The 15,412-nt window shown below is 34.1% G+C and overlaps 1 protein-coding gene across 5 annotated transcripts in view; it reads left to right on the top strand.

The window, feature by feature from the left end:
* The window catches only part of DYNC2H1 (dynein cytoplasmic 2 heavy chain 1), a 191,192-nt gene that overhangs the window by 152,259 nt on the left and 23,521 nt on the right, over window positions 1–15,412 (top strand). For all 5 annotated transcript variants that reach the window (XM_068930371.1, XM_068930372.1, XM_068930370.1 and 2 more), the window contains one exon: window positions 3,093–3,182. In XM_068930371.1, the coding sequence (XP_068786472.1) occupies window positions 3,093–3,182 (90 nt within the window). The remainder of the gene's footprint in view (window positions 1–3,092; window positions 3,183–15,412) is intronic.

Raw genomic sequence — 15,412 nt, 5'->3', positions numbered from 1 at the left:
GTAACAAGTATTACAAATCACGCACTTTTTTTAAGAGGAACTAAGGAAGAATTTGTATGTGCATTCCTTTTCATCACTGAATCACAGCAGAGTGTAGGTGTTTGAGAGCTCAGGATAGAATCCTCTTGATCATGTATGAGAACATCCATTTCAACACCTAACTACAGTCATGACCCTAAGTTATTATACTAGAATTACTGAACTGTACAGTCCTTTGAGTGAGGTATCCTTGATAAGGCGTGGTTTGGATTTAGGCCCCTGGTTGCACTGAAGTCTGTTCTGGAATAAATAGGATAGGCGGGTTATTTTTCTTTTGACAACCAAACTCTTATGATGGAGTGAATAGGTTCAAAAATAAAGCTTAAGTTGCTGAATACTGATAAACATCTAGTGTAGCTGTTTATCAAATAGAAAGCCAATACATAGGCAAGATGAATTTTGAAGAAGGCATCCCTGAAGACTTGGGAATGGAATTGAGACTTCTAATGTTTTACTGAATATGCAGTCTTCTGTTTTTTCTACTCCAGTCCTTCCACAAAGGAAGAGTGGTAAGGTTGCAACAACAGTCTGGGAGGTGTCTAACCATATTGGGAGCTGGTATTAGCTATCTAAGATGGCACTTAAACTCATTGCACTGCATGAGTTTTTGCATGTTCTTGATGTAAGAGAAAAGCAAATAAAATTCTTACATGGGTTTTCTCCATATTTTCCAGTATCAAACTGGGTGTGTTTATACACTAGTGCTATTAATGACTGCAGATGTACATGCTTCTTCATAAATGGCTGGATAATTGGATTCAAACATGAATTTGAAACTCAGTTAACATATTTGTTATATATTAATATAGGGAACAAGTACTATTTCAACTATTGTTATGCATTTATTGACCTATCAAATTTCTAATCAAAATAAGAATTAACATTCTTTGTTAGCAAAATTTCAGTACAATTAGAGAAAGTTATCATTTTCATATTAGCAATCTAATTGATTTTTTAAGCTTTTTTGACTTAGCAATCTAATTGACTTTTTGTTACTGAGCAGAAGAATATGGCTCGCCTGTGTGCTTTAAGCAATACACTTACATTTAGAGCAGCAGGAGCTATGAAGCCAGTCATGATCACAAAAATGTATTTAAAGTTTCTGTGTGTTTTTATCTCTCAAAAACATCAGTTTGATGCCTGCCTGATACATTGAGCAAAGTGTTTCTAGCATCTCATTTGCTTACTTACCCAGTTATCTTGTCACTTTATTGGATTGTGGCCGTAAAGCAGTCTTTTCAGAAACCCTTAGGAGAGGCTAATGCTGCACTCTTATAACCGTGGCAGCTAAACCTTAACATATATATTATCTTAAAGTTATTTGTTTCAGGTATTTTCTATACGTTATTCTAGTTTAGTTTCACATGGTCATATATTTGGTAATAAAGTGCTTATTTTTAAATATTTAAATTTTGAAAGCGCCAAGATTATAGTTCTTTTAATATTATAACTCCTGAAGAAGCTACTAGAATTTCAATAGAAATGCGACATACATATTTATGACTTCTGATGGTTTCAAGAATGTACCTTATTTGTGCAAAATCAGTATGTTAGTGTACATCCAACATATGCCTCCATACTAACAATTAACTACAGTGATATATTAGCATCTCTAGGTGAATGCCCTCTAAGCGGTAGATCGCTGAGCTGTCAGTAAATGGGTATTCCATTTCTGTGAAAATCTTAGTCTGTGATATGAACATGTTTGCTTGTTATTTCAAAGTGTGTCCTTCACATTTCAAAGCCTCATTAGTTTCTGCAATTAGTAGAAAGTTTCTGTCAGTACCTGATAAAACTAATCTACATTTAACCAGAGATATGTAAATTCCTGAAGTGTCTGACAAGGCTACTCTTGCACATCTTCTGACTTCATCTTTTCCAGGCCCATTGTCTCTACAAACTGCAGACTTGGTTTTTAGACTATTCAGAATCAGTCCACAGGTACTGTGTAGTCATATCCACTATGTTCTGAGAATTTCAAGCACTTTAAATTCAGCGAGATTACCAGCACCTCAAAAATATTTTCAAAAAAGTTTCATAATTCTGCAAAAAAGTGTACAATTAACTGTGCTTTATTTACTTGTTCTGAACATTTTCTACTTTATTCAATTCATGTTTGATTAATTTCCGCAGATCCAAAACTTTTCTATTTTTTATCCATAAAAGGTAGCCATGGAGGGGCTTACTTTGAAAGATACATCTTACTTTGAAAGACATTTTTTCTTGTGAACTTCTATGGTCAGATTTTGAAATTTTGTTCAGCACATATGCTATTAGATTGTGAGCTTCCTTGAAAATCTAACCATAAATGTTGAACAGTATAAACTGAGATGCTCAGCTTCTTCTGTACTGTGTGATATTTGCCTTGGTAATGAATTACTTCAATTCTCTTTTGCGTAAGTAGGGACTTCTTGCAGAATCAAATTTCAGTATGCTTTGCAGATTATTGTGTTGTAGATACAATTAATAAGCTTTTCTGCTTATTTTAAAAGGAGGAAACTTAACAAAAGGATCCTTTAAACCTTTCTTTTTGAAGTCGATGAGAAATCTGTATATGGAGGTCTTGCAGAAGGCCATTCTCAGATGTTATTCTGCAAACAAAGACAAGGGAAATATAATCTTGCAGGGGAATGGTGGCAGATTCACTTCACCATAGAGCGGCACAGCTGCATATTCTAGGAGGTGGTAGCAAAGGCACGGGAGCCTTGGCTGTAGTTGAAGAGCTGGTAAAGTGTGGCTTTCAGGGAAAGGGTCAAGTTAGGCCTGTCCGAAGTGTTTGTGGGACCTACATTATGTGTCTTCATTGAATAGCAGAGGTTCTTATAAGTTCTTCATCAGCGTTGTATCTTTCTAGGCTACATAAAGAATGTGCAGCAGAGTAAGGAATTCCACTAGAGGTTTAATGCTTTGATTGTTACATTACTTGTATTGTCTTTTTTCTTTGTAGATATATTTGATATATAGATTTTTTAATTTCATTCAAATTGACAGATTAAAATGTAGTGATGATGACTTTGAAATGGATACTTCCAGTAAATACATTTTTGTTTCAGTGTCCCCTCACGTGGCAAAGCAAATGGGAAGGTCCAGAAGATCCTTTACAGTATCTTAGAGGTCTTGTGGCTCGAGCACTTGCTATACAGGTAATTTTAAACAGTCATTTTTCCTCCGTACTTTAATGTTCAGTGACACAGTATGTTGTGTGCAATTACACTATAGTAGACCAAAGTCCCAAAGAGTTTTAGAAGTTACGCAAAAAGGCTACTAAAATTCTGTGGGTGAATGAATAAGGTAAAGACTGCAGACTGAACAATTTGAAGTCAGTAACTTAATATGCAGTAATTTTCATATTTACTTTACTGCAATAGCTGTACATGCTAGATTTTAGTCATTGATCTTTCTGACAAACTTTGAGGGAAAAAAAGATAATTAGATTTATTTACCTAGATTTACCTTAAGAATTCTGTCACATTCTTAATCTGGGGTAGCCTCAATAGTAACATAGAATATTCTTGTATGGGAAGAATAGATTGTAGTGGGATATTTGATAGTTTTTGACAAAATTTTAGTTTTATTTGGAATTTGTTTTGACCAAATTGATGAAAAACAGTTCTCATTTATGCTTCAGTTAGTGTATCTATATAAAAATTCAAATTTTTTTCAAGTTCTTTCCAAGATTCTTTTGAAAGGTGATGCTTGAGTAAAATATATGGGTAAGTTGGGGAAAAAATTCTGTCATTTTGGTCCTATGCAGTGACACTACTGTGTAGGTAGTAGGGTTTTTTTTAATTCAACTTTTAAATGCAATGATTTTGAGAAGAGTACTACTGTTTTCTTTGGACAAATGTAATCTGTTTCTCCCAAATGTGACTTCAAAATCTTATTTTTAATTTCATCTTTAATTTCTGTACTGTTTGCTTTGAAAGAAAGCCCAAGCGAAAAGTGAACTGAAGAAAAAATCACTTTAAACTGTCGATTTATTTCTAGTTGCAGCATGACCTCTAGGTTTTCTTTTTCAGAGTGTATCATATAACCTGGCATGTTTTTGAAATGGCACATGACTCTGAAGATGTTCTTAAATTAAAATGCTAACATGGGTCACTTAACCGTTATGTTTCATGTAAGCATTAAATATTGCTCAAGTGTTCAGTTAACAGATGACTAGACTATTACATGTTATACAAAAGGGGAGTGCATAGAGTTAAATGTACAGGTAAGATAATAGAAGTTTGTGCAGAGATACAGAGCTTTGAATACATATATATTTGTATATATGTTTCTCTATGTATATATGTATGAGAAGAAAAGGAACAGAGACCTTATTGTTAGCTGTACTTTTTCCCTATCTTATTTTTCATGTTTAAGTGTAATTTTTCAAATTTCCATCAAATTTTTGTCATTAGTCACAGAGCATATTTGTATAAACTTCACTTTAATTTTTCCTATGGTTAATTTTTTTACTCAGTTTTGCTTTTATTCAGCTACCCTTGAACACATGGATATTATAACTATAGTTTACTGTACCTGTATCAGTGATATTGTAATGACTTCTCTGCAGTATAGAGAATTATGTTCAATTCTGTGGTATAAATTATGAACAACAGGCAGGACCAATTAAGAGTCCTAGACTGAAAGCTGTAATTGAAAGAGTGTATGCTGAGGCAATCCTTTAGTATGATTTTGGCACTTTTGAAAGTATTTCTTTTATCAGTACAGAGTCTATTTGCATGTATATTTACTTTTATCCGTTATATCAATACAATAAGCATTAACTGCTGATTCCTTTTATTTATATAAATACATAAATATTTATATATAGATATGTAGATATGTGTGTATATGTGCATATATAAACACGTGTGTGTGTGTAAAAATTGTTTGACCCATCAAGGGGACTGGGCTATAGGGCTCATCAAGGAGGCACAACTTTCTTGCAAAACATATACTGCCATTAATGAGTGCTGCTGTGTGAATATCCCATGGAATCTGTGACTAGCAGTCAAGAAATAGCAGGAACAAATTGTTTACAATATTTTTAATAATGTATAATGCGATGTAAGTATTTCTTTTCTCATGTGGATTTGTTACTGAAAGTGATTCGGTAAGCTGCTTAAAAGGAAATTTATTTTTAAAGCTTTCTCAGTGACTGGATTTTGAGCATTATTTAACGGGGGAATATTTAACTAAAAACAGCTATCAAAAATGCTGAAAATCTTTGTATGCCTAGCAACTCTTTCTGTTTTTTTCTTTTTTCTTTTTTTTAATTAATATATGAAAGCCCTTTTACAGTTTGGAAAATAAGAATAGTAAAAGAAAAATTTCCTCAAGCTATTGATATGAGTTATTATCTTAGAGTTCTGTATCAAGTAAGTGTTCCTGGTTATGCTGTAAATCTTTTTCTGTAAAACAGTAGTACATTTACAGTGCTTTTTTTTTCTTTCCTCACAAAAAGTACTAGCTGTTGAGTTAGTGGGCAGATTCTCAGTATGGACACATATGGAACTATGAGGACAATAATGTTTTTTTCTTCAAAATCCTTTTCCAGACCTTTACATGAAAGTACAGTGGAATTTGGGGCGCTACATGGCAATGAAGGGCCTGTAAAGGCTGTAATGATTGATATAATTTAACAAGCCACAAGTGCTATTGAATTTACACTACTGGCGTGTACTAGGATTAAGAGAGGGCAAAACTGGCTTACAGCCATTTTAGCCTCTGAGCTGCATCTTCTATATTATTCACAAAGCTAACAAAAAATCTAAAAGTCAGGCAGCATCAATGCATTCTATTCCTGACCAGTTCAGGCTTCACCACTACCACAGTAACAGAATACTAGAGGATAACTCTACATAACGAATTATAACCCAAGAACTTTTGTAGATTTTTACTCATTTTATTTTTATACATGTTTATATATCGTACACTCAATGAATTGCATCATCCCCTAAGTAGTATGGTAACAAGGAAAGAGGAATTAAAAATACAATTTTAGTTCAGTTCAGGAAAGCCTGGAGAACAGAAGACTATGTGGGACCTAATAGCAGCCTTCTGCTTCCTGAGAGGAAGTTACAAAGGAGATGAATCCAGGCTCTTCGTTGAGGTGCATGGTGGGGGAGTTAGAGGCAATGGCTATACATTGAAACAGTTCTGAGTGGAGATAGGGAAAACAGTTTTTCCCTATAAGGAAAAAGAATGAGCATTGGAATAGATTGCCTAGAGAAACTGTAGTATCTCCATCCTTGAATCTTTTAAAGACGAAATGGGATAACGCCCTGAGCAACTTTGTGTGAATTCAGCGTTGACCCTGCTTTAACTGGGAGGTTGTACTATAGATCTCCTGAGGTACCCTCTCACCTGGAATGGTTCTGTGATCCTCTGAACACTGCCAGCGTGTATATATTGGATGTCTTGAATTCTCTGACAGTAGTAATTTCAATACAGTTCATCAGATATTGCCCAGAATAGAGCTTTGTTACATGCTTGTCCACTTTGGGTAATGAAAGTTGTTTGTTTTACTTAGTGAAGCATTAAAGCGCCACAGCTCTCAGGCTCAACAGACACTGGTGTACAGGGGATGAATTGCTATTAGTCAGATGCATTTTCCCTGGATGGGTGTATTTCAGAGGCTGATTGTTTACTTCATTACTCCCAATAATCTTCTGCATAAATTTCTCTTCAGAGCATATGTCCCAAAACAAGAATATCTTGATACTATAGCCTGAGAAAGTCCGTTATCATCCAGTGTCTACAACTGTGTGAACCAACTCTATCAGCAATTGTAACTGTTTTTTCTCAGCAGAAACAACTGATGAGAGATTGTGCTTTTATTTCATTTTGATTGAGATACAATTAAGCCCACTCTGTGATTCAGTCAGGTTGAAAGATACAGTATATCTGGGAGACAGATACATTCTTTTATCTGCTGTTTGCAGGTTTTGGCATATGCAGGATCATACTTGATGACCAGACTCAGATGTTCATTGATTCTAATGATTCAGAGATTTGTGTTCTTGCTTCTCAGTCCATTATCCTTTAGAAGTCTCTTTAATTTTGCGAGTCTGCTACAGCTTTTCCCTTGCTTTTTTCAAACTTTAAACAGTAATATTTTACTTCATGTCAGAAATGGAGAGTTTTAGCTTTACATTCTACCAGACTAAGACTTTTTTAGTTCACATTTTATCTGCTTTCATATCCTGCCATAAATATTCATTGGATATGAGAGGACTTATTTTTGCTTTGGTAACCTACCACATTCAAAGGTTAAATAAAGCTTCATTGTCAGTACCTGTTCTTTGTCTTTGTCCATTTTCAAATTCTTCCCAAGTTTATTCACTACCTGTTTTGGGTATTAGTAATCATATTTTAAGAAAGTAATAGGCATTTTTAAACCAAGAATTTTAATTGCAAGTTATAAGAATTTTAACTCACAAGTCAAATTACCTGTAAGTAATACATGTATCAGGTAATGGATCTATGAGAAGGAGTTGAATTGCAGCACTAGAAATCTTGGCATGAACTTACCTTAACTTTTTGAGAATTGTATGTTATCCAGTTTTCTCAAAGTCATGAAGAATAAGAGGAAGCAATTTTTGCAAACTAGTATTCATTGTAATGATAAGTAGTATAGCATGATTTGTAGACGTATATTAGATCATCATATGAGTATTAATCCTAAGATACCAATTTGTAGGTGGCTAAGATAACATGTATATGTATACCTATGAACGTAATGTTATTGGCTAAATTTATTGTGATTGACACCACCATTAATTTAACATAGCTATACAGTATGGTTAAGCATATGTTTCCACCTAAAATAAAGACAATACCATGTTCAGTAGTCCAGATATCATAGGAGGAACGACTTTTCCTAAACATGGATTGGGGAAGAGTGGAGGGAGTTTAAAGGAGGATATTGGAGAGAGCATACTTAAGTATTTAGGGTGGATGTTATAGGATCTTGTGAACAAGGGCAGATAAGACGCCTTAAGAAAGGCACAGAGAGAGGCCTTTTGCATCTGGATCCTGACTGAAAAGCATCATGGTTGCAAGCAAGGAAAGTAGATCAAATTTTTTGTGTGTTTAGTCCTTGAGAAAAGAGGGCTGGCATGTTGCTGGACACAAACAGAATTCCATCACAGATTCCCAAGCTGATTAACAATCCTCGTCCCACTCCAGCGCTAACTGTCCTAATAGCTTATCAGACTCTGAATTATGGTAGCAGTTCTGTCAAAAAGGATGAAAACATGGTATTAAACTCAATGTAGCTTTACTAGTGTATGTCCGATTGTATTTTCTAGTTATTCCACACAAACAGTACTGTTCTCGTCAATGACTTTTTCATTTCCTTTAAAGACCACTTTTTAGAGCCTACGTATATTATGTGAGATAATATAATAACTCGTTGTAAACTTTATTCAAATTTTGCTTAGCCAACGTTCAGGTGTAACTTTGAGATCTATTGTTGCCAGATTAGGCATTCCAGAGGACTAAAAATACATTTATTTTTTAAACTATATATCTGTATATCCATTCATCTTTTACTCTAAGTATAATCTATTGTCTTTCTATGTAATCTGTTTCTAAATGTCTTCTTAGATCCAAGACCTCAGGCATCCATTTTGATTCCTTGCTAAATTACTTAATGTCAGCTTTCTAAAATGAATCCTCTATTAAAAGGAGAACGTAATTTATTACGGGCCATTGTATATATATTTGCACATATTAATAACTCAAAGGACAGTTATATTTGGAGCAGTGCATGTACTTCTCTCCTTAAACTGGCTGTCATCTTCCTTGCATAGTATTTTAGATATCAAAAGAATTATCTTGATTTGGAATTTACTCCTGCCATCAAGAGTATTATCTTTTCCAGGACAGAAGACTGTGTGTGTACCTTTGTGAGAATGGTTCATTATCCATGTTACATTTCAAAATCCTGGAATACTTACACATTCATTTTTTAGACAGAGGTAACGAATTCCTTAAGTGCAGAGAGCTAAGTACAAAGAGATACATACCCGTAAATTAAGACACTTATGTATAGACCAAAAATAAATGGTAAAAGAAGAAGGAAAAAAGAGAAGTCATTCTGCTGGAGGTAGTGTAGATGTTAACGGAAAACTAGTCTTTGAAGCAAATAAGGGAAATATTTGCATTCTGCACTTTTACAAGGGGATAAAACGGTGTGTCCAGCGTCTGGCAAAATCTGTCAGTCTACAGTCTGAGAATGAAGAAGATAATTTTTAGTTAAGGTAAATCCATGCTATGATCAACAGAAGAGGTGTATATAAACTAACAGGCAGACAAATAAGAAAGTCGTTTATCTCAATTAATTACTATCTGAGGGAACAGATTTCAGTATGTTGGATACATAGAGAAGAAACTGGGAAAACCTTTCAGAGATGATGTGACAATAGTTTTTTTTAGGAGGGACAGAAATAGAGAGCAGTTATTTCTGAACTTGATTAATGCAGTCTTGCCCAGTGGGATATGAAGAAGATTTCAGTGAAGATTAGTGATGACTGTTATGTTCAAAAGGAAGATTTGAGAGGAACGTATTTTCTTGACATTACTTTTCCACTATGTTTTTCTGTAGATGTGCTAAAGAAATAATCTATAATCTAATAGATGTTTCCAGTGTATTCATAAGATTCATTCAATAGATTCTTGTTATGAAAGCCATTTATTTGGACTAATGCTTATTTTTTCTTTATTTTTTTCCTGTAGAAAAAGCTCAATAATAAAGTGTAAAAATATGTAGCAAGAAGTGATACTACAGGTACAGATGTAACTTGATCATCTAACTATGAGTGGTGATGATAACTGTTATGTTCAAGTGTTCCTTCTCTGTTTCTGACTTCTACTTTTATTCGGTTGTGTGCAAACTGCATACCATTCTCTGCACTTATGAGAATTTTCTTTAAATAGAAAATTAAGATTAGAGTGCAGCTTCTATATGGAGTGTGCCTTCTATGCGAAGTGGAGATAATGTATAGCAGAGTGTAACAGGATGAAATTTGTGTTAGGCAACAGTAATAGATTATTTAAAACTGAGCATATTCAAAAAGTTTTTATTTCCATATATTCTGCCAGTCAACTATTGATAAATGTACTGCATTATATTATTATAACAGTAATCTTTCTCTGTCATTTTTCAAACTACTGACAGTCTTGTGCATATAGATTACTTACTATGTAAAGTTATGATAAAATCAGTTACAATTTTAAAAATTAATTTATTGTAGGAGAGAGATTTATTAAGGCAGAGCTTTACAGTACATCTTTAATTGCATCCATAAGCAGTAAATTCTGTTGATTTTTTCGTCAGTGACAATAGAAATTAGTGACAGGTGACAGAATATTGGCTATTATCTTTTTAAATGAGTTTGTGATATTAAATATATAATACTATTGTATATGAAACATTTCTTAATAATAAATTATCACTGTTTTACTCCTCAAGAAGCTAGTAAAATCACATCTGAAATGCAATTTCTTTTTGTTCTTGTATTAATTTTACCAGCTAATGTTGATTATTTCTAATTATGCATCTCAGTTTAATCATATTTTCCTTAAATGTGACTCCAATTCATGTTTGTGCATGTTACACCAAGAGTTTGATTTGCCTTAATTATTTTTAATTAACTTTCCTTTTTTGTGACTTTTCATTATTAATTTTATAAATGTAATTCTTCAGTAGTTACTTGTAGCTTTAGTTTTTAAGGGACTTAATAAAGGCACATAGATTTTTTCATCACTCTGGGAACTATCTTCAGATTTATTGTTCAATAAAGGTCCTATTTCGGATTGGTTTAGTTTTATATGACCACCTCCATCATCATAATGTTTTTTACATGGAATTACTCATACCGCTCCCTTGTTTCTTTCACTGTCAGCTATTGACTTTTACCTTCACCACTGGAAATATTACAATGTCAAAGTTGTACTAAAAGTTTGCATCTAGTAAGGCTGCAGTAACTATATACTTAGGTTGTCAGTAAAGGGCTGCATTGTCCAGATGTTTGCTGCCAGTGCAGAAAATGATAAAAAGAAACTATTTTTTTGGGCTATGCTTCTTTTAAGTCATCTGTAAAAACAGTACGTCCATTGGAATGGTTGTGTGGTCAGACAGCTGCTGGAAGGCTTACAACAACTACTGAAAATCACTCTCTTTGATCTCTGAATCCTAAATACTACTTCCAGTGTTATAATTGAGGTAACGCTTTATGAATACTGATTTTATGAAAGTATTTATTGAAAATGTTTGTGTCTATATAGTATTAATAGTATGGTATAATATAAAGTTATCTTTCATGTTTTATCAGAGACTTGTATGTATCTCTCTGTGACTTTGTTCCTTCTTGTCCACTCCCATCGAGGCTGAATGAAATCTAGGCTGGTAATATTTAATTTCAGTGCCCATTTGACTCCTTAGTATAAGATTTTTGCTATTTTACTACTCTTATTCTTTTTGAGGTAGAAAGGCTGAATTTTTGAACTCCTGTAAAGTCTGTACCTCTGTTTCATCTATGAACTGCCTGAAGAGGTAGATTGAATACGTGACGTATGAGGTTTGAACTCTTGGAAACTGCATGCTGAAGCTACCAGAGAACTTTCTGGAAGTAGGGAACCCCAGATTCTTCCTTCAGACCCAAGGCATCTAGGCAAAGCGGTTCAATTTTCATGCCTTAATAACGGGCAAGTCTGCATTTAGTAAGCCGAAGAAGCCAACTAGTTCCCCTCAGTTTTCACTGAGCTCAAGAACTCTGAGGACCAAACTATAAATCAGGCTTGATGCAACAGTGAATGACATACAGATAAAATCAGAGAAACAGAAGGAAAAAAAGTAGATTCCCTATAAATGTTATTAAAATGCTTGGGTTTCTCCATTGTCTGGCTTCCAATCCCTCAGTCTCTGCAGCCTGCAGCTTCCAGATCTCCCATCCTATCCACTGCCTAGTATGGGTTGATTTTACTCTTGGTTTCCCCCGCTCCCTAAATAGAGAGCGCACTTACAAAAAAAAATAACTAAAACTAGAGCTTACTAGGAAGATAGGGCAGACTTTGGGCATCAGGTGCAAGGCTGGCAAAACAGGTGTGCTGACTAGCGGTTGCTCCTTACACATGACCTGCTTCTTTTATAGCTCTTCTCTTTATCTTCCCATGCTTGTTCTTCCCCAGTCTACCTTAACTCCTCTTTTTCCTGCTTTTGACCCTTCCCCTAAACATCCCGTAATAAATTTTATGCAATCCCAAATTCACTCATTTAGTCCCTAAGTCCACTCCCCCAGGCACTCCATGGTAAGTCCTATACCCCTTTGCATAATAGTCCCCCTTAGTTTGCATAGCATTTCAGAGAGTTTCTTCTCATGAATTGCCCTAGTGGATTTCACAGCAGGGACAATAGCTTCATGTTTTATGGTTTTGAGAATAGTTGATTAAGGTGGGTTAGGTTGGCCACATTTGCCACCTTGCCCGTGTTCCTCTCATCACTACCTCTATATGTGAATAGCTGTTATACAGATATCTGTATAATACAGAGTACTTCAGATTTAACATTCTAATATTAAAGCACATAGATTCTTAAAAAGTTGTATTTTAAAACCACTCATTCCTTTATTTTAAATGACAATTCAGAATGCTATGAAGTATCCACTTTATTCTGAAGAATTTTCTTTTTTCTGTCCCTTTTCTTGGCTTCCTCTCTTCAGCTCTCACAAATATCAAAAGTACAACTGCAGCCTAACGTTCTCTGCTAAGAAACTGAGTATGCTGTGTATGATCTTAACTGGCTCCCACAGCTCTCATCATGTTGCAGCATGATTTCACTTTGTTCAGAATTTATCAGCCATGATACAACTTTCAAGAATTTTTTTCTAAATTGTAGCTGCTTTGTAAGAATAGGAAATTTGTAAGTATCAGAATGAAAATTTAGATGTTTTCTTTCTCTTTCGTGGAGTAGGCTATGATCTATATTTGAAGCACTGATAGATCCTGCTGTTATATTCTGGCCCTCTTTAATCACTGTTTCTGTTACACTATATAAATTTAAGTAGTGGCCTGTACATGGTAGCAGTGATTTACAGATATGCTGTCTGAGCAGAAGGTCTGAGAACCATGGTGCCACAGAGTGTAAGATGAGAGTATGTGGCTTTTGTATGGTCGTAGGAATTTCCTGGCTGAAAAAAAGTCTAGCTTATAAGGAAGCTAAAGTGGAAGCTGAAGCATTTCCCATACTCAGAGAATTCAAATACTCCTGTAACTTACAGGAAGCTGTGTTGATGCGTGGGTGCCATGATGAAAAGATTCCTTAAGTTTTCCTCAAGTTACGTTTTCTTCCTTTCTTCAATTCAAGACCTTATCTTTCAGAAGTAGTGAAATCTCTCCTTTCTATTACTTAGATCCTTTTGGCTTCTTTGTGAATTATTGAGGTTTAATCCCAATGACGTTTGGATGCCCTGTTAACTGAGGCATCCACAGGCTTTTTTCTGTAAACTTCAGCCGTAAGTGTGCTTTGAAATGTAATCTGTTCCAACAGAATTCAGCTCCTCTTCATTAAACTGTCAAAATTCTAAACCTATTTTGTGAAAATGGCTAGTTTCTTTTAATTATAAAATACCACCTTGAAAGCAGAGTTTTGACTGAGAGTCATCCTTTATCATACCATTAAATAGTCATTCAATTTTGTGATTGTAGGAAATTGATTGCAGAAGATAATCACTGTTAAAAAGATTTTTATTAGCATAAAACAGAAAAAAAGCCCATCATTGTACGCACATTCTGAGAAATTACTGTATTTTTGAAGAAACTAATCTTTTTTTCATCCTAGTTAATTTAAAGGAACAAGTTTTAGTGTTCTATATTGCTTATGGGGATGCAAGTTACTGTTTTTATACTCCATAGCTTACAAGAAACTGTACCATAGATCATATATGTCTGTGGTTTAAAGCTGTAGTTTGTATATTTTATTTAATCTAATAAAAATAATCAACATTCATTGGTTTTCTCTTTAAGCTGTTATATACATTTTCAATGTACAGGAAGATATCTGAAAAGATATAACAATCCATTCTTACTAAACTGTATGTATTTAAATTATTAAATTTAAAGTGTAGGTTGCTGAGTTTTGAATAACATTTTTCACTGTATCTTCCTCCTTCATCTTGGACAAATTTGTTCTGCAAAGGATAAGGCAAAGAGTAAAACTGATAGTCTTGTCTGACAAACCCTCTAGTGAAAGAAGGTTAATTACAGTAGCATTAGTCAAAAGGACTTTTCTAAATATTTGCACAGGAAAATGATTGCCCTTATGTTATACTTTCAAATCCTTTGATAATATTAATTTCCAGCCATTAGTAAATGAGAAAGCTGCAACAAACGCTCGTATAGCAATTGGCAGATATGTTCCATCAATCTTTTTTTCTTTTTTCAAATACAGCTCAGTTGTACTAATTTTTCTTCTTCTCGTTATCGTTGTATTGACACAAATATTAGTTCTACTGCTAATTAGCAATTTATTGGCAATAATTCAATGTTTTATTTATAATTTTGATTTCATATTCATACGTACATAGAAATAATTTTCTTACAGTCATAAGACAACTTTGTAACTAAAAATAGATTTGCTCATGATTCTGTTTTGAATAGTAGATATTTTGATGGGAATTGGTTTGATGAAGAAGTTTGCAAAGTATTTCATCTCTTGGCTTGAGATTTTTACTGGTCAATATAATATGGCATAACTATCCTCAGATGGTATTTGCAGATATATTTAAAAGAAGAACTCCACCACTTTTTAATAGAGACACATTGCCATTTCACAAGGAAGCATCACCACTAATTAGCAGTTTAGTTGGCTTTTCTTTGGGAGAAGGCTGCATATTGGCCTATCTTTCCCTTTCTGAAACGGATTCCATACAGCGGAGTTTGAAAAATAGCATAGTTTCATATTGTGTTCCGATACAGATATAAAGAAGCTCTCATTCAGAATTTAGTTTGTGAAGAAAAAGTTGAATTTCATGAGAGTGAGTCTCGCCTAAATCACTATTTATTGTATGTGCAGTACTTCAACTCTAGGGGATTCAAATTCAAATGAAGCAACTAATGCAGGTTGCAGGTGCTCTTAGCCACTCTGTTATCATGACAATATATAAAAACTTCATTAAACAAGGAGGCAGTGTTATTCAATAGACTAGGTTCTTTTTTTTTGTTTGTTTTAGTACAGTTCTTGGTGTGGCCTTTTTCCCTGAATGTTCAGCAAGCTATATAATTGGGAAAAATGATTTACGTCAAAGAAAAAGAGTTCTTAAAAGTGATAGGAAGCTTAGATCCTGATTTTAGGCATGTGAATGATATGCATAAAGATAGAAGG

The sequence above is a fragment of the Struthio camelus genome, chromosome 1 (assembly GCF_040807025.1).
Source record: "Struthio camelus isolate bStrCam1 chromosome 1, bStrCam1.hap1, whole genome shotgun sequence".
Lineage (NCBI taxonomy): Eukaryota > Metazoa > Chordata > Aves > Struthioniformes > Struthionidae > Struthio > Struthio camelus.
This window is presented reverse-complemented; position numbering and strand designations above follow the sequence as displayed.